Below are 20,680 nucleotides of genomic sequence, written 5' to 3' on the forward strand. Positions count from 1 at the left end.
TCAATTGGTGTATTACCGGCTACACTCGGGCTGTTCTTCTTTATGGGTACACTATCAGAATGGTCACGATTACACATAGCACTGGATGGACTCTCCTCAGGGATTGGTGTCATTTCTGAATCTGAACATACATTTTCCTCTAATGCCTTACTGTTTTCTTCCAGCTCAGCTTTTACACTTAAAAGTATTTGGGCAACACTTTTGGAGTCCAATTGACAAGGTCTTGCTTGGTCACGACTGACCTTACAAGAAGATGGCTCAGTAACAGTTTCAGACCTCAAACTCATGGAGAAAGGTGAAGGCCTCATTTTCTCTTTGCCACTGCGTGTGTAGAATGGCATGTTGGCAATTTTAGTGTTTTTCTGCAGATAACTTTGCCTGGATTACAGCTCTTTTTTTCTTGTTTTTTTACATTTTTGTTTGCCTGACCTAAATACACTATGTACTTTTACATAGGCTTTACCAGATGACGTACAGGGATTACTATCATCATCATGACTGGTGGCAGCAGCTGCTTGGTGCTCCTGCTCTTCTGTGTACTGCTGTGAATCCATTTTGATAACACCGTAGACTTTTTGGTGCAAATTCAGAAGAAAAGCCTGCAAGGACCAGGATTTGTATTTCAGCAATGACAATTAGCAAAGCAGCTCTCCTTTTTGTGTGTTACCTATATAACACACTAGAATTGGACTGCAGAATTACATCAACCCTGTAAGCACTAGTATTTGTATTTTTCTGCAATGACAATTAGCAACGGAGAAATGGAGTTCTCCTGAATGTCACCGATTACTTTGTTGAACACTGCTCTCCACACTCCTCTTTCAATTCTATAACTTTGCCTGCCCAACTGCTCTACACTCTGTACTACCCCTTCTGTGGCCATCTCTCAATTCCGATTCCGAAAAAGCGCGAATGTACCGAGCCGACTCGGTTTCCCTAAGATCAGGTGTGCACGGTTCCTGAGGAACCAAGCCTGAGCATCTCTAGTAGGAATGCTTGTTGCTTCGCCTTTATTTCTCTTCAACAGCCAATCAGCATTCTGTCATATGAACAAATAGGGGCTCTGTACGGATTAAATTTGTGCTACATTACTACTGGCCAAATCTGTGATTTTTACTGGTAAAATGTAGAATGTCTTTACTTTTACTGTGTGTCTATCCTTGCTATCTATATCCCTCTCTTCATATGTACAGTGACAGGAAAGGTTAAATGATGACCCAACACAGTTACCCCAGTTACATATAGGCCATCTTCGTCAGATCTGCCAAGTGTGTAAATAGCTGTAGGATATTAGGCAGCACGGTGGCTTAGTGGTTAGCACTTCTGCCTCACAGCACTGGAGTCATGAGTTCAAATCCCGACCATGGCCTTATATGTGAGCAGTTCGTACATTCTCCCCGTGTTTGTGTGGGTTTCCTCCAGGTGCTCCAGTTTTCCTCCCACACTCCAAGAACATACTAGTAGGTTAACTGGCTGCCATCAAATTGACCCTAGTCTGTCTGTCTGTCTGTGTATGTTTGGGAATTTAGATTGTAAGCTCCAATGGGGCAGGGACTGATGTGAGCGAGTTCTCTGTACAGAGTTGTGGAGCTATATAAAAAAAAATAGCTGCTGCCAATGATGTTCAGTGATGGGTTATCTTTGAAAATGTCTATTATTTTAGAGAGAACAAGAACTACTCATTCTTTGGAAATACAAGAGAGATTGTTGGTTTTCCCATCATTGTCCATAGGTGAGGTACTGACCAACAATATTCTCACCCAAGTGAAGGGTTAAAGGACCGCTTACAATCCATCTTCTGCACTGTTGTGTTACTATAACTTTGTGAGTGCAGTATCCATTGTTTTTAATATGCTAGGGGACTGTAATACTATTATTCAATGTCATTTTCTTTTCAGTAGGTTTAAAGTCTTGCTCTCTCTCACTTCTATACTAGAGTGTTTCTTTTTTTTTTTGTAAGTGATTCATTTCAGTTACTGCAATCATCCTTAATTGATGGATACTAAGAGAAGCAGACACCTCTTTGCAGAATTCCAACCATCCTGAAGGTAAAAAGTTGGACAGTTTGATAAAAAATGTAGCAGACAGTTTGCATATTTGATAGGCCTTTTTTATGAGAATGAGTAAACAAATCCTCAATGTAAGATAACAGAAATAAAGTTTGTAGTGATTTAAGAGAACATAATTCTGTAAACAGCGTAAGTCATAAACCAGGGATATGAACAACGCATTGTTTTGTAAGCACATTTGAAAGCAGTTTTAAAAAAAAAATAAAATTTGGTTTGGCAGATGACAGTCGCCTAGACTGAAAGGTTAAGTGCAGCCTAACAGATGACGGATAACAACTGTGATTTGTAGTACTTGCCGAGCTACACACCATTATATACACACCTGTGCTCTGCTGGAACAGGCGGAGGCCAAACCGCTGGATCTTTCACCGGTTCATCTTGAAAAGCAACAGGGAAGTCTGCAGGCTTTTCAATTTTAAAGGATTCTAATAGGTTTACAACAGTCTTTACTTGCTCATATTCTTCCACTAAGTCTTTGCACACCTGCAACAGGAAATAAAGACATTAAAAACAGCTTTATTATATTTGTATAAACAGCATATCAGCTCTGTTCTATAGGCGATGACTGTTGAATGAGGCAGCTGTCAGGCACTGCTCAAAAGCCCACCTCCGAGCTTGTCAGTTACACAGCAGCTGTATTCTGCTAATGAATGGATCAACACTGTGGCACATAGTCTGTGAATAATGTTACTTGAAAATGGCTGAGTCTCTGACATCTAGTGGAAAGAAAAAGACTGAACAGAATTACAATTATAGTATTTTCTTTAATAACGTCCATACATTGAATGTTGCTCTAAAGTATGTAGACGCTTTACAGAATTTGGCTCACATTAGAGTGCAGCTGCTACCTAAACAAAGTTGTTGCATGTGTATGACAGGCAGCCGTGGCTACGCATCACAGGTGTGCCAACCCCTGGGGGTGTGTCCAGTACTATCGACGTGCTGAGCCAGCCCCCACCCATCTCCTTCCCCTCCCCTAAGAACACCATTTAGCAGGTGCGCGTGACATTGGTTCACCACTGCAGTGAATGGGACGTACTTCCCATCTTTGTGGCCCGATAGGGACAGAGCCCTGAAATTGGGAGGGTTCCACCTAAATCGGGACAGTTGGGCGTAATGAACAAAATGACACTTTCACTGTGCGACGGGTACTCCTTAACAAAGATGTTTGCTATTCCATTAAAGTGATACTAAACACAATCAAATGTACAAGGGGTATTTCTAGTTTCTTGTAAGGCATATTTATGACTTTGAAGTGATAAACGGCAATATTCACAAACTTAAGTACATTCCTGCATCAGCCTTTTACTTAGGGGTAGGCAAATGCCAGCAGCCAGCTATCCAATACTGCAAAACATCTTCTCTGGCTTCTTAAAGATCATGCAGGCTCCTAGTTTTTACCGATTTCCTCCTGAATGCTACATTACTTTTTCCACCACTGCTTTCCCTTATTTGTTTCACAGCCCCAGGTTCACAGATATTCAAGCAACAGGAATATCTAAGAGAAGAGGCGACATGGGAAGATGTAATCATCAGAAGGGGGAAGGCCCCCAAAAAGCTGGTGTGCAGTGCCGTTGCATGAGACTACCGTAAAAGTCTTTACCTATGCGGTTTATACATAAAGCAAAAAAAATTGTCATCATCTATTTTTTTCAAAAGCTGAATATTTGTATAGGTAAAACCAAAGAAAAATTGAAGTAAAAAAGGAGAATGCATGAACTGCATCATTGCGACAGGTGTCTCATATTACTACTACTAGCTATTGGGGACAAGTGTACAGGTCACGGTACCCGCCTTCCCCCAGAAAGGAGCAAAGGCATAGGTTAGATTCAGGGTGAAGAGCATGAGAAGGACAAGATCAGAGATGTATGAAAGGGAGAAGTTAGTGATGGCTTGAAGGTGTGTAGGTGAGTGTTTGAAGGATTGACGGTTGCGGGAATGCCTAGCGAGGTCAGGGTAGGGAGTTGCAAAGACTGGGGGCAGCACGGTAGAAGTCTTGGAGGCAGGCATGGGAGGCGGTAACGAAAGAGAATTGAGACGGAGGTCAGAGGCAGAACGAAGTGGCTGGGTGGGTATGTATCTTGAGACAAGGTCAGAGATGCAAGTGGGAGAAGTGTTGGTAAGGGCTTTGTAAGTGAAGGTAAGGAGCTTGAACTGTATTCTGAATTAGAAAGGGAGCCGATGAAGCAATGGGAGAGGAAGATGAGCCTAGACGCAGCATTCTGTATGGATTGAAGGTCAATGACAGGAATGTCAGTGAGAAGGAGGTTGCAATAGTAGAGAAGAAATGATAAGTAAATGGACCAGAATTTTGGTTGTTTCCTGAGAGAAGAAGAAACGGATTATACTGATGTTACGGAGGAAGTGGCAGAAGTGGTGCAGTGGATGTGGAATGGCAAGAGAAGAAGAACAGTCCTGCAGCATTTGAATGTAGAGGGTACAAACGAATTTGGTGAGGGACTGCATATGAGGGGTAAAGCTGAGGACAGAGTCAAGGAAGACTCCAAGGCAGTGGGCATGGGTGTAGAAAAAAAAAAAAAAAAAAGAGTTATGTTATCAAGCAAAAGGGAGATATTGGGAGGGATAGCAACATTGGCAGGAGGAAAGATGATGCGCTGTGACATCCAAATACTTACAGCAGAGAGACAGCTAGATACTTGGGTTAGAAAAGCAGGAGAGAGGTCAGGGTAGGAAAGATAGATTTGCATGTCATCAGCATAGAGGTGGTAGTGAAGGCCAAATTATTGAATAAATTCACAGAGAGAGGTGGTGTAGATAGAAAAGAGCAAAGGGCCAAAGACAGAGTCTTGGGGGACTCCAATAGGAAGGGGAAGAGAAGGGAGAGGAAGAGTCAAAAGCAGAAACATTAAAGGAGAGGCCAGAGAGATAGCAGGCAAACAAGGAGAGAGCTGTTATACTAAGACCTAGGGAATGAAGGATGGTGAGGAGAAGAGAAGAGAATGATCGACTATGTCAAAAGAAACAGACAGGTCGAGGAGCATGAGAAGGGAGAAGTGATCTTTGGTCTTAGTTGTTTTAGCTAGGACAGTTTCAGTTGAGTGATGGGGAAGGAAGCCAGACTGAGGAAGGTTAAGAAGAGAGAGAAAGTGTGTCAGACAATTGAAAACAAGTCTTTATATAAATTTAGAAGCAGAGATACGGGGCAGTAGTTGGAGAGGATGGGTCAAGGGAAGGTTTTTTGAGAATAGAGGAGATGAGAGCATGCCTGAAGGGAAAGAGACCAGTGGCGAGAGAAAGGTGAGCAAGGTGACGATAGGCATTGACAGAGAGGGAGCGGAGGAACCTGGAGGGAACAAGGTCAAGAGGACAGGTTGTAGAAGAAGAGCAGGAGCAAAGAGTGAGGATCTCAGGCACAGTCACAGGAGGATTGGAGCCACAAGTGGCAGAGAGAGTGATAGAGAGGACGGGTGGGATGGAGGCAAATCTGGCAAGAACAGATATTCTTGTGGATAGAGTCAATTTTGTCTTTGAAGTAGGTAGAAGATGATGAATGAGGGGGCAGGAGTAGGGGGAGAACACAGTATACAATTAATGGTAGCAAAGAGGCATTTGGGTTTACGGGACAGGGAGGAGATAATGGAAGTGAAAATAGTTTTATTTGGCAGGAGAGAGGGCAGAATAGTAGGAGGAAAGGTTGAATGTAAAGTGGATGAAGTCAGCGATGGATCGAAAATTCCTCCATTGACATTTAAAGGAGCGGAAGCACTTTTGGAGGGGACTGCAAGGCTTTGGGTTGATTGGCAGAGACAAAGTCGGGTGGCTGGGGCTGCAGTATCAAGGGCAACAGAGAATGTAGAGTTGTAAAGAGACGCAGAGGCATTGGGGAATGATAGGAAATAAATGGAAGTGAGGAGGGGTTCAAGGGAGGACGCAAAGAGGATGGGGTCAATGCTGTTGATGAGACGCTTCGTATGAGCAACTTTGGGTGGGAGAGGGGGGGGCAAGGTGTATAGAGAGGGAAAAGGAAAGGAGATTGTGGTTAGAGAGGGGGAAGAAGGAATTGGAGAAGTTGGAGATGTCATAAAGATGGGGGAACACTAGGTCCAAGGAGTGAACATCACTGTAGGTAGCGGATGTTGTCCATTGGGAGAGACCATAGGAGAAAGTAAGAGTTAGGAGTTTAAAGGCAGCGGTAACAATAGGAGAGTCGGTAGGGATGTTAAAATCCCTAATATTATTATTACTAATAATATCAGAAGAGAGGAAATGGGAAAGCCAGGCAGTGGAGTTATTAAAAACTGTGCGGAATGACCAGGGGGGTGATAGATGAGAGCAACACGTAGATGGAGAGGGGAAGAGAGGTGGATGGAGTGAACTTCAAAAGGAGGAGAAAGAGGGGGAGGGTTCAGGGGGAAATAACACTGAAAATGTAGCCAGAAGACAGTAGGAAACCTACACCTCCTCCTTGCCAGTCCCGAAGAAGAGGAGCATTGGAGAAGGAGAAAGCCCTGCGGGAGAGTGCAGCAGGGGAAGCAGTATCAGAGGGAAAAATACATGTTTCAGTTAGGGCCAGGAGAGGAAGATGTTGTGAATGAAAGTAAGCATATTACAGACAGATCTTGCATTCCAGAGTGTGCATGACAAGGAAAGGCGAGTGAGAGGAGGGATGGTAATAAGGTTGGTGGGTGGGGGCGCATGGTGATATGTTGCGGAGGAGGAAGCTACAGCGGATAGAGACGATAGGCTTGGGTATGTAGTATGGAGTCATGTGGGGTAATGGGTGGAAGTGTTAAATAGAGAATAACAAGGTACAGGAGATGTACTGAGTGTGTCCTGGCAGAGTCATGAAATAGGATAGTGGGCCAAAGTCCCGTCCAAATCCAATTCAAACTCAGTTTCAACCCTTCATACCTGTGATGGCAGGCAAAGCCTTGAGTAAGCTTGAAAATACAATGCTTAGATAGAAGACTGCAATTTGTACATCAGACTGATTAACAGAGGGGATGTTTCAGGGAGTTCAGAAGCTAATGGAGAGCCAGTGTAGAGTTTTGCAAAGTGGTGCAGTGGATGTGGAATGGCAAGAGAAGATCAGCCTGCAGCATTTGGATTGTAGAGGGTACAAACGAGTGAGGGAAAGGCCAGATAGCAGGAAGTTGCAGTAGTCAAGGCGGGTGTCAGGCGCCATCCCTGCTGTCCACTCCTCTGGATGGCCGCCCGCTTCTCTCACCTGAAAAGTTTGATGGAGATCCCAAAAGATGCAGGGGATCTTGAACCAATGCGCCATTCAATTTGAATGTAACCCAGGGGCCTTTCTGTCAGAACGCACCAAAGTGGCATTTATCATCTCCCGCCTCAGCGGTCAAGCACTCGCCTGGGCCTCGCCCCTATGGGAACGAGGGGATCCCCTCCTTAGCAACACAACCTCGTTCATCGAAGCCTTTAGGAGAGTCTTTGAAGACCCCGGAAGAGTCGCTTCTGCAGCCACAAGTTTGTTGAACCTCCGTCAAGGCGATCTGTCCATGGGTCAATATGCAGTTCAGTTCCGAACATTGGCTTCCGAGTTGAAATGGAACAATGAAGCGCTAGTGGCAACTTTCTGGCAAGGTTTGGTTGACCGTATTAAAGACAAGCTAATTTCTAGAGACCTCCCTTCGGATTTCGATTCCCTCATCTCTATTGTATCAAGGTGGATTTGCGTTATCTAGAGCGCACGCAAGAACGCTCCGCTAATTAACGGTTCATGCCACGGCTGGCTCCTCAGTTCCAGAATCCTATTCTGCTTATGAATGAACCTATGCAAGTAGGACGTTCTAGATTGTCCTCAAAGGAGAGGGAGAGACGCTTCAAATAACGTCTGTGTCTATATTGTGGAGATCCAGGACACCTTCTGAAAGCTTGCCCCAAGAGACCGGGAACTCTTCCTCCTGAACGGTGGCAGGGAGGCCGCTTTAGGAGAATCCACTGTTGCTCCCTACTCCAAAATTTCCCCAGAATTTCTTATGGCTGTCATCCTGAGCACCTCTAAAGGTCCCTTCTCCACCACGGCCTTTGTGGACTCCGGCTCCTCCGGGACTTTCTTTCTGCGAATCTTGCCTCGCAGCTCCAAATTCCATTTCCTTGCCTCAACCGCCATATTTGATGGCAGTCGTGTCACAAACGGCTCCATCTCCTCCGTTACCTCCCCAGTCCGGTTGATGGTAGGAGCTCTTCATTGCGAGACGATTTAATTTCTGGTTTTGCCTAAGTCCATTAATCCCCTCATCTTGGGGCTACCGTGGTTAAGGATGCATTCACCTCAAATGGATTGGGGTCGCGCTCAAGTTACAACATGGGATTCAAGATGTCTTCATAGATGCCTGTCCATGGTTCTGCATTTGATGTCTCGGATCATAGCGCACTCTAAGTAAACCACTCTTCCTGCTGCATTTATGGAGTTCCAGGATGTATTTAGCAAAACTGAAGCAGAGACTTTGCCTCCTCATCGACCCTGGGATTGCACTATTGTTCTGTCTCCTGACCAACCTATCCCTAAGGGGCGGACCTATCCGTTGTCTCGTCCTGAGACGTTGGCAATGTCCAAATACATCACGGAAAATTTAAAATGAGGATTTATCCGTAAGTCTACATCCCCGGCCGGGGCAGGCTTCTTCTTTGTCAAAAAGAAAGACAGGTCTCTTCGTCCATGTATCTACTACTGCCCCCTTAACCATATCACTATCAAAAATCAATACCCATTACCCCTCATCTCCGATCTCTTTGATAGAAACAGTGGATCACAAATATTTTCCAAATTAGACCTTCGTGGGGCCTACAATCTGATTCGCATCAAGAAAGGGGACGAATGGAAGACGGCTTTTAATACCAGGGATGGGCACTTTGAGTATCTGGTGATGCCCTTCGGCTTCTGTAATGCTCCGGCTATCTTTCAAACATTTGTCAATGACATCTTTCAGGACTTGTTATACACCTCTGTTGTGGTCTATTTAGACAATATATTGATATTTTCTAAAGATTTGGAATCTCATCAGGAATAGGTCAAGGAGGTCTTACGCAGACTCTGGAAATATCACCTCTATTGCAAATTGAAAAAGTGTGTTTTGGAGGTGACCCAAGTACCTTTTCTTGGTTTCATTGTGTCAGGCCAGGGACTGCGTATGGATCCCACAAAGGTGACAGCTGTCCTGGATTGGCCTCAGCCACAAGGTCTTAAAGCTATTCAAAGATTCATTGGCTTTGCAAACTATTATCGCCAATTTGTTCAGGACTTCTCCTCCATCATTGCTCCGATCACTACCCTAACCAGGAAGGCTGCCAATCCTAGGGTCTGGCCCCTGGAAGGCACTTCTGCCTTCATGATACTAAATAAGCCGTTCTCCTCGGCTCCAGTCCTTTCCCAACCAGATCAGGAACAACCCTTCTTCCTAGAAGTTATTGGAGCCATGTTATTTCAGAAATCCCCTTCTGGCGCTCACACTCCGTGTGGGTTTTTCTCCAGACAATTTCTTCCTAGTGAATACAATTAAGGAATTGGGGATAAAGAGCTACTGGCCATCAAGGCCACCCTGGAAGAATGGCGACATCTGTTGGAGGGGCCTTTATATCCTGTCACAGTGTTTACTGATCATCGAAATCTAGTATTCAATCAGGAGGCTCGTTGCCTTAACCCTTGGCAAGCCCGATGGGCATCCTTCTTTGCTCGGTTTAACATGACGCTCACATTCTATCCTGGTACCAACAACGGTCAGGCAGATGCATTATCCCGCTAATTTGACGACTCTGATCACCTAAAACCCTTGGTACCTCAGTGAATCATTGATCCTTCTAACATCGTGGCTCTCACCAGAACCAAGCCTAGCTCTCCTCCTCCAGGCCGGTCATTTATGGAACCCCATCTACGACTAAAGACCCTACAGTGGGCTCATTCCTCCTGCATTGCCGGTCATGCCGGAATAAAGAAGACTACAGCATTGCTTTGTCGTCATTTCTGGTGGCCTACTGTACGCACTGACATATGCAAATTTATCGCTTCCTGTATCACCTGTGCCCAAGACAAGACTCCCAGAAGAGCTCCAGTGGGACTGCTCCGTTCACTTTCTATTCTCAACGTTTCCTGGGAGAGCGTAGCTATGGATTTCATCACAGACCTACCCCTCAGTGCAAGGTTTAACACTAGCTGGGTGGTTATTGACTGGTTCTCCAAGATGGCACACTTCATCCCTGTAACTGGATTGCCTACGGCCGGTCGTCTTGCCGACATCTTTATCAAACAAATCTTCAAGCTACATGGCTGTCCTAAGGAGATTATTTCTGACCTCAAGGTCCAATTCACCTCCTGGTTCTGGAGAACCTTTTGCCGAAATCTGGGTGTAGAATTGAAATTCTCTTCGGGGTATCATCCTCAAACCAATGGCCAGACCGAACGAATTAATCAGGATCTTGAGACTTTTCTACGGTGTTTCACTTCTGACAATCAGAATAAATGGTCTCAATTTCTTCCCTGGGCAGAATTCTCCCACAACCAACACGTTCACGAATCCACAGGGGTCTCCCCATTTTTCATTGTATGTGGAAATCATCCTGTCTTTCCGGATCCCTTTCCTGTATCCTCCTCATCGGTTCCAGCCGTGGACACCCTCTATTGAGAGTTCGCTCTTATTTGGGCAAGACCAAAACAGCTCTACTCAAGGCCACAAAGCACAACAAAATATTTGCAGACCGTAATCGGAGGTCTACTCCTCTCCTGAAAGTGGGGGACCAGGTGTGGCTATCCACCAGGGACTTGAAACTAAAGGTTCCTTCAATGAAGATGGCTCCACGGTTTATCGGTCCCCATACCATCCTGCAAGTGATTAATCCTGTGTGCTTTAGGTTGAAACTGCCTCCTTCTTTGAAATGTCATAATACCTTTCACGTGTCATTGTTGCGACCGCTGGTACTTAATGAATTCTTTCAATCCCCCTGCTTTCCTCCACCAGTACAGACTTCTACAGGAACGGAATTTGAGATCAGCCGGATTTTGGCTTCTCGAATTCTTCATAGTAAACAGCAATTTCTCAGATACGTTCTGGAGGAAAGATCATGGGTGGACAAACAAGACCTTCACGTCCCTCTGTTACTTAAGAAATTTCTCCAAACAGGAGGAGGAGGAAGAAGAAGAGGAGGGTATACTGTCAGGCGCCGTCCCGCTGTCCACTCCTCGGGACGGCCACCCACTTCTCTTCCCAGCGCGTCTGGTTGCCAGGAAGTTCCGGCCACCCTGCCATCTGCGCATGCGCGTCCCATTGCTAGGCAACGGGCCGCTACTCAATAGTCTCGGTGGCAGCTGAGAACAGCGCTGCTGTCCACTACCATCCCATTGGCTCCTCAACCTTTATAAGGTGCTGCCTGTGCACACACCTGTGTCAGAGTATCAGGTCTAACCTGCCTCCAGCGTTTCCTGTGTTCCAGTTCCTAAGCCTTGTTCCTGACTTCTCTTGTTTGCCTGTGACCCTTTTGACCCGGACCGTTTGACCACCCCTTTTGGATCTTCCTGCTGTACCTCGCCTCCAGAACGTTACTGACCCGGCTTGTCTCACCATCCCTCCGGATATTCCTTGTGTACCTCTACTTACCAGAACGTTACCGACACGGCCAGTCTGATAAATCTTCTCTTGTATCTCGCTATTCGACTCGTGGAAGGACTGCAACCTGCGTATTCCTGCAACGGAGTCCATACCTCCTTGCGGGCGTCCCTGGTGAAACCAGGGGCACGTTAGATTCCGCACCTTCCTCTGAGTAGTGCCAACAATAGCAGGTACACTAATATAGTCGTGACAGCGGGAGATATGAGATAAGGGTTTTAGTAAGGTCTTAAGTGAGAAAGAGGAGTATTCCGGTAATAAAAGAGGAGGCGAGAAGTCAGTACAAGGTACTGGATGTGTGGAATGAAACTGAGGGCGGAGTCAAAGATGAAACCAAGACAGTGGGGGAATAGGGGAGATTGTGATATTGTCACCTGTGAGGGAGACTATAGGATGGGTAGTGAACACACTCAGCATAGACAAGGTAGTGGACTGGACTAGTTTAAAGGCATCAATGACTTAAAACAGCATACATGCTGTGCAGGTAAGGAGCGGTGGGGCGGAGGTGAGGCGGATTTGTATGATATGATCTCTTTATGTGCAAATAGAGCAACATATGAAAAATAATAAAATAATAATGACATACTTAACTTAAAATAGGGTTGAATTAGTTAAACATCATTATACATGACCATGATTAGTCACACACATGATAGGTTTATGTCAACTTTAAATATAGATAGGTGGACACTCTATGTGATTCCTAGGTTCTCAGCTTGTGAGGTGTGTAGCCCATATAGGTTTAATGGGTATTTCAAGTTTATCAAATATAGTTCAAAATAACACTCATTTTATTAGTAAAGGAGAAAACATATACATAAATTAATAAGAAAGGGGATTTTATTTTTAAACCATTTAAATGTATAAGGATCGGCTTTGGACAGATTTTTCTGAAATGATAGGGTATTTAGCATAAAACAGACCACTCACTTGCTGCCACTTGACCTTCACAACAGGATCTCTAATGTTCTGAAAGTGTTTTTGAATTTGCTGAATTACTCCCTGGTAATAAACCATAGAGGAGTCATAATTTCCAAGAAGTGCGTACTCTCTGCCTTTTTTAGCATTATCACACATCTCCGCCAAATTCATTTTTGCGACCCTAAAGAAGAGAAGATTGAAAGCATTGCAAAAATGTACACTTATAGTACATTTTCTTTACAATTTGAAACAAAAATAATAGACTTTTATACAAACCATAAAAGGTGATTAATAATAGTTTATAAACTGATCTAAAATAAAAACACATTGTAACATTCACTATATATAAACAATAAACATTCCACCAAGATTTTAATATATGTGCCCCTGTTGTTTAGTTGAGTGCAAGCATTGTCAGTTGGTAATTCAGGAGGCTTCTGGACATTCCAGTAAATTAGGTAAGTATGGTGAGTATTGACACTGCAGATGGCAGGAATAATATCTTGCACAGTATGCACCCAGGGCCGGATTAAGGGAATGGAGGCCCCTGGGCTAAGGGCGCCTCCATTCCCCCGTGAGGCCTCCATTGTGAGCCGCCCGCCGCGAGGGCCCCCCCCCAAGGCGCTTACCTGTCAGTTCAGTCCTCCGTCCCCGGCACGCTGTAAGCTCCTTACTGAGGAGATCTCGCGAGTGTTCACTCGCGAGATCTCCTCAGTAAGCAGAGTACTGAGCGCCGGGGACGGAGGACTGGACTGACAGTGCTCAGCAGCATTGATCGGGCTGGGGGCGCCCCCGCCCCCAGACCGATCAATAATGCTGCTGCGGACTTTGAAGGGCCCGCTGGATGCCCGAGGCCCCTGGGCTATAGCCCAGGTAGACCTCGGGTTAATCCGGCCCTGTATGCACCACAGGATAATCTACACAATACTTATTTGTCGTAATGAAAAAAAAAATGTGATCAAGTCCATGTGATCAAAATCGATACACAAGTTAAACTGTACCTATTTTTTATATTCCCTTTACTCTTCTAATATAAAGATATCAAACAATGAAGGTTTTAAAAATGGGCAGCCTTACTATAATTACACAGCAAGAATCACTATAGATGGACAGGTTAGGTAGGTTGGGAATTTATCCAGAAAATTGTTATACTGATAGAAAAAAAAAAATGAATGGAGTAAATCATCATCATTTACTTATTTAAACCAGAGAAAATTCATTGACAGGACCCAAGTAAGCATAGATATTACTCTCCACATCTTTCATCATGTGTACTGACATGTGTTACTGAATGTCCTTCTGCTATTTCAGGGTATATTTACTAAACTGCAGGTGTGAAAAAGTGGAGATGTTGCCTATTGCAACCAGATTCTAGCTGTCATTTTGCAGAATGTAATAAATAAATGAAAACTCTGCTATAGGCAACATCTCCACTTTTTCAAACCTGCAGTTTAGTAAATATACTCCTTCATCTTGGATATCTCCTGCCTAATCTTTCCATCGGCCAACAAAAGCTACTTACCTGACATCTCTATTGCTCTTAACAACATAACAATAAACTTCCTCTTAATATTACTGTCTAGGAGGTATATTTACCGACGCTTTGAAGTAATTTTTTTTCTTCAAATGACACTTTTATTAAAGACAAAGCTCATCAAATGTGGCTGGGGATGGGGTAATAAATGTAATGTTTTATTATAATGTATGCATTATATACTGCGGTATCTGTGTTATGTACTGTGTTCGCTTATTGCTTGGCTTTCCTTATTTCATGTAGCTATACATTTTTCAACCAGGTCCCAACATACCAGGACCCAGATAAGAATTCGGTACCAGGTTGCAACAGCTGCAATAATATGTAGATGAGAGCAACAACGTTTTAATACATATCTCATGTCTAAAGAGGTTCAGCCACACCCCATGTTGGCCATGCTCCCAACACTATTAGGGTTGGGTGCCATTTTCTGGCCGTGAAAACCCCGACAGTACTTACCCCGGCAGGAGGAAACCGAAGAGCTGCTCTCCGACTCACTGAGATGACTGACAGCTTCCAAGGTAGACTTTTGTCAATTGCGGCCCCTGAAGAAGCCCCTTTATGGGCTACATTGGGAGCACTTCAATAGGGCCACACATAGGGGCATATTCAATTGTCCGCGTTACTTACAAGAGTAATGCGGCTTGCGCACTATTACCGTTATTGCGGTAATAATGCGCGTAATTACCGTTATTACGGTACCTTTAACGCCAGCTTTCAGCTCAGGGAGCTGCAAGCTGAAATCTGGCTTAGAATTACCGTAATACCGGTAATACTTTTAACGCTGTGTTACTTTTGCAAGTAACACGGACAATTAAATATGCCCCATAGACCTTAATCTCAGTAATAAGTTCAAACAATACATTTAATTAAAGACAAAGACACCTATCTGTACATACATATCAGCAGGCATTTTAAACAAGTGTTACATGCTATAACAAACATATGACAATAAAGCAGGAAGGAGCTGGGGCCACAGGTGAAGGGTCAGAGGGCAGCCTATTGCTCATCACTGTTTTTTAAACATACTGCAAGATCTATCCAAAGTTCTGACAACTATTTCCCTGTACACATTATATATATATATATATATATATATATATATATATATATATATATATATATATATATATTACACTTTTTTTTTTTTTTTAAACAATACCTCCCAAACAAAACTTGTTTATATTATTGGTATTATTAACACTTATGTTACAAACATAAGTCAGCACTTTAAAAGACATCTAGCAATATCATTGCATTGGTACTGCTCAAACAGGCAAACAATGTGGTCTATGTGTTGCCAAAAGTGAGGGGAATGCAAATAGTAACAGCAAATTTCATTCAGTTTTGCTGGTGCTTCTCAGCCTTCATGAGGAAGTGTTTAATTAAAACCCTGTTACATTATAATGAAAGCAACACAGGTACATGTGGGATAACTTAAATATGTCATGGTGTATTAAAGGAAAAATCTTGCAATATCAACCACCCTAATACAATTACACCTCGAAAACCTCTTTTTACTACATCAGCCATTGTATGGTGTAAAGGGGATATAGGGTTAATTGTAAATCAATCCACCCTGATTTCTTTATTGTGATGTCCACCACGCTCACCTTCTCTGTGTGGAGTTTTAGATTCCGGTTTGCTGATCCAGTGTATACACTACAATAGGGATAAATGAAGTAAGGGATAAGGATGGAGGATCCAGGCCGCGCTGCACCCTGGAACTTGTAGTTCTGTAGTTACAGTTTGCTCACTTAGTGCGTGGAGGACAAAATACATATCCCAGCCTGCATTGCGCGCAAAAAGTCGGGGTCAGTGATACAGCTGATGGTGTGCAACTGAATGATGACTGCAATCTCCTGCTGTGCGGGCGGCTGCATAGACACCGGGGCTGCTGGTGACAGACCGCGGTCTGGGGTCAGTGTCTGGCCACGGTCCCTAGTTACCAGTAATGGGCACCCCCGCCTGAGCCGTTACCGAGCTGTGTTTGCGGCGTTGTCATGGCTGCGGGCGTATGTTGGACACAGGAGCCCGGGGAGGAGCTGTGTGGTTATGTGTCCCTCATGGTGCACTGATGTACGGCCACAGATACATACATTTGTTCTACAATACTCTATCTACAATACTCTATCAAAGTGTATATTAGCGTCCATTTCATGCCAAAATTTTAAATGCAAATTGATTTTAAAAATAAAGGACTGTTATCATTCATAACTATTTATATTAACATGTTTATCAAAAATGATGAGGCTAAGTTTTTCTTCAGTACAAAATGACAGCTAGAGTCTGGGTGCTATAGACAACATCTCCACTGTTTCAAACCCGCAGCTTAATAAATTTTCCCCGCTGTGTCTTACCCTTTGCGCCTTTGCTTGAGGGGGATCATAGCACCCGTTTTTGTCCGGATATTCATCTACAACAAGTTCTGTAACATGGCTTTAACAGTGTTACTGCTTTCATGGTCAGTACAGCACTTATATCACTGCAGTCATAGTGATTATGTCATAGTGCTCTGTTGTTCACTGCTTTACTGTTTTATTATTATTACTACTATTTTATATATAGATAGATACAGTGGGGGAGTAAATGGTGTTATGTCTTACCTCTATTTTTACTGCCTTTATTGTAAAACTATCATATTCCATTTATTTCCATTCCCATTACATTTTCCATACCATCACTTCACTATATATATATATATATATATATATATATATATATATATATATATATATTGTCAAAGTCAAATAATTGGATGAAAGAAACTATATTGATTAATATTGTTTTACCGTACGATTGTGGTCAGTACGCCACGTGTTGTGACGCAATAAACAACGCACACATACACTTACACATTCATTTGTATATAGTTAATTTTTATAATAGTTCCAACCCACAGTCGTTTATGAACAAATGTTATTGAATTTATAGTTATATATGATAATGTTAACAAGCACTTTATTGAGATCTAAGGTTCAGGTTACAGGAAACATATCATGTTTGGTGTCATTCTAATCACTTATTTATCCTTAGTGATCCGGTTCCATCGGCTATGAGATCGCACCTTGTGTATGCTAGTTATGGAATATAGGGAATTGGTGATCAGAATGGTATTGTGTGTATAATATAAATAGACCAGTTTGAACTAGTTTTCGGCAGGAAGATTAGTATGCAGTTGTTGGAGAGCTGACCCCCACCCTTGGAGGGTGTCTTTTGAACTGACCTATGAACTACACTATACTGGACTGTCCTGGAGCCTAAACCTATGGAAACATGCCAAGTCATCTGTATTGTAATTACTATAACTCCAAATGTATATATATTGCTCACTGGAATCAGCATTCAGTCTCTTTGATCACAGAATTCAGGATTGAATGACTGTAAGCTGGATCCAGCAGATTGCGGCGTATGAATCGGCTGTACTTATTTATTGAACTGTTATTCTTTTGCTTTTGCTATTAAATCGCATTGTAATTTGGAACCACACAAATCGCAGTGGACAATGATTATTGGTAAGCGATAAAATAACTTTAATAATATAGATATATATATATATAGATATATTTATAGATATATTTATAACTGTTATGATATTAATATCCTTTATTTATATGATAGATATTATGTATATTAATAGCCTACAATGACGTGAATCAGTCGGTAAAGATGTCCTTATTCAAATAAGCTAAACATTCAAGAGGTGTGGTGCACACTTGATACATCATGTAGCAGAATAGCAATAGTATCTGGTGATGGAGAAGGTATGTGCGGCTTCTGTAAGGCAGAAGCAGCCGCCGGTATTACAACCACAACTGGCGGCTGCTGTTCCTGTGCAGCTATCCGTGCTGCAGTACAGTTGAAATCTTAAGGCAGCTGCTGGGATTCATGACTGTTCTACACCATTTATATTAACTGAACCTCCTTCCTCTCCTGGTTCTGGAGAAACTTTCTCTTTTGTGCTGCATGGGCGCTCTTGTGGTTATCTGTCAGCTTAGAGTAGCTGTGTTTTTGTTTCTTTGGCTTTTTGATTGCTATTGGGCACTTGTTCCCCATGTTTGCAGAAGTTGTGGCAACCCCCTGAGGAAATCTGCTGATCAGATGAAACGCGTTGGGTCTGCCCCCATTTTGACGTCATGCAGGAAATAGTCATCTTGCATTCCACTGTGGAACGCACGCCGCCTGCTATCAAACATCATCTCAGCTACCCGCTGTCCACAATCATCTGATAACCCATCCTACTGACCCTTTGTTCAGATCTCAAGCATAGCAGTGTTTGTTACACTCGGGACCAGTGCTCACAAGGGCTCTTGCTTCGATTTGGACTATTGGATTCCTATGGACTTTATTTTGTGTGGACTGTTGGGTTTTTCTAATTTGCAACTTTATCCTTGACTGGTTTAGCGGTTTAGCATTTTATGCTGTTTTAATCCCCATTTGTTTGATTTTATTGTATTGTATTTTGTGTTTCCTATACAATCATCCTAATGTGATGTAATTTAAATTTTAGTGACCACACGTACCCAGTAATAAGCGCTATATTTTGCCAGTTCCAGTTCATAGTTTATCAACATCCAATCTATTGTTTCATTATATATCTAAGTATCCCTGTAGGTAATTGAGCGCACAACTTCAATCCATGTTTCCATTAACAACCATCCCACGTCTTTTCCTTATACATGTAAGCATTCCTGTAGGCAATTGAGCGCATAATTTACTGCTGCCACCATGCCCACTACAGAGATCACCAATGGAGGGAAAGAGATGACATCAGCAATGGAGGTTCAGCTCACTTGGTACAGCAGCTTAACTGATACAGTATTATAGTTAGAGATGCTCAGGCTCAGTGCCCCGAGAACCGAACCCACCTGAACTTAGCAGATCCGAGTACCGAGCCGAGCCGGCTCAGTACTTACACGTGTCCTCGGATTTAAAAATGAGGCACAGCGTCATTGTTACATCGTCAAATCTCACGAGTTTTGGATTCTATAAGTACTGCCCTCCACGGCGATCCAGCGCCATTTCACAGAGAGACACAGAAGGGGTACCACGGTTCTTGACAGTCTCTAGTGCAGTTGGGCTGCGTCTTAGCTAGAAAAGAAAGAGGAGGGGTAGCAGTGTTCTTCAAAGTCTCCAGTGACATTCTAATGAGTTATAGCTCACATAGAAACAGGAGAGCTCCATTGGTAATTGTCATTGTTGAAATAGAAATAATAGGGCTGGCAGTCTTGTCCTAAATCTGCAGTCACATTGTACTGTGTTATATAGCTAGCACACAAACAGGAAAACTCCATTGCTTCATTGCTAATTGTCATTGCTAAAATAGAAATAATAGGGCTGGCAGTGTTCTTCAAAATTTGCAGTTACATTGTACTGTGCCATAGCTCACCCAGCAATAGGAGAGGCAGTGTTTAATGCTGAAACAGAAATTCAAATAATTGAGCTGGCAGTGTTATTGAAAGTCTCCAGTCACATTTTACTGTGCCATAGCTCAATCAGAAACAGGAGAGGTGGCAGGGTTCAGTGCTGAAACAGAAATTGTAATAATAGGACTGTCAGTGTTCTTAAAAGTCTCCAGTGACATTCTACTGGGCCATAGCTCATACAGAAATAGTCTTCAGTCACATTGTTCTTGTCACTCTCCAGTCTCAGTTATGATGATACTAATCCCTCTACCTCATGTGCTAAAACATATGTTCAAGTGCATAGTGGTTTTACACAAAAACGTAAATAAAAAGCTTGTAACTTTCTTTAAAAAAAACCACCTCTCTAATAGAGGTGAAAGTTTACTGTAGAAAAACATAAAATTGCCAACATGCCATTCTACCCAAAATAATAACAAGCATACCAGCATCAGCTAACTCCCTTCTCTCAGCTAGATCTCAGCACCTGCAATCTACACTGTCATCATATTCACCTTCATCAGTGTGTACATCATCCTCAAACAATACTAATTCATCCCCGCTGGGATACACCATCACGAAAGTCTGTGTACGTTAATGTAATTGCCGGTAATGGCCTTCCTCATGGAATTTGTAGTTCATTTTATGGCAGAGCTGTCATGATTTTTGGACAATTCTTTTAGATAAGATCAAAAGTCAAAATGTTTTGCAGACTCATCTACATGACCACTGGGTGTCTTGGGAAAGCGAAGTTATTTCCTAGCAGCAATTTCCAGAGAAACTGAAGAAGGAGATGTTATTGTGTCATGTACCAATTGAGCTGTCAGCTTGCTGACCAGAAGCTCATTGCATCTCTTGAGATCTGGGTCAGTTGGAAAGAAAGAGAAGACAGCTCTTAAACCTAGCATCAAGCACGGTTGCCAAAATGTAATGATCCGATTAAGAGATGTTGATAACTCTTGGATCCTGGCGAAGCGATTAAAGTACTAAATCTACAAGTCCAACATAATTAGCGGAATTGCTTTGTTTTATTTCCTCCTTCAATTTCTCTAGCTGCTTTTCAAAAAGTCTAATTAGGGCAATCACTTGACTCAAGCTAGCAGTGTCTGCACTCTCTTCACAGGTGACTACTTCGAGTGGTTTCAGCACCTTGCACAACACGGAAAGAATTCT

General features: G+C 43.0%; 1 protein-coding gene across 2 annotated transcripts in view; it reads right to left on the minus strand.

The window, feature by feature from the left end:
* The window catches only part of KATNAL1 (katanin catalytic subunit A1 like 1), an 82,938-nt gene extending 66,361 nt beyond the window's left edge, over positions 1–16,577 (minus strand). Inside the window, exons 1-3 of one of the 2 annotated variants that reach the window (XM_075198947.1) lie at positions 16,466–16,577; positions 12,581–12,752; positions 2,392–2,552 (exon numbers count right to left, since the gene is read on the minus strand). In XM_075198947.1, the coding sequence (XP_075055048.1) occupies positions 2,392–2,552; positions 12,581–12,752; positions 16,466–16,521 (389 nt within the window). In that variant the 5' untranslated portion in view covers positions 16,522–16,577. Of the gene's footprint in view, positions 1–2,391; positions 2,553–12,580; positions 12,753–15,718; positions 16,118–16,465 lie in introns of those variants that run through there. The other variant, XM_075198948.1, reaches the window with a different exon arrangement.
* Between the last annotated feature and the right edge of the window lie 4,103 nt (positions 16,578–20,680).

This window comes from Mixophyes fleayi, chromosome 2 (assembly GCF_038048845.1).
Source record: "Mixophyes fleayi isolate aMixFle1 chromosome 2, aMixFle1.hap1, whole genome shotgun sequence".
Taxonomy (NCBI): domain Eukaryota; kingdom Metazoa; phylum Chordata; class Amphibia; order Anura; family Limnodynastidae; genus Mixophyes; species Mixophyes fleayi.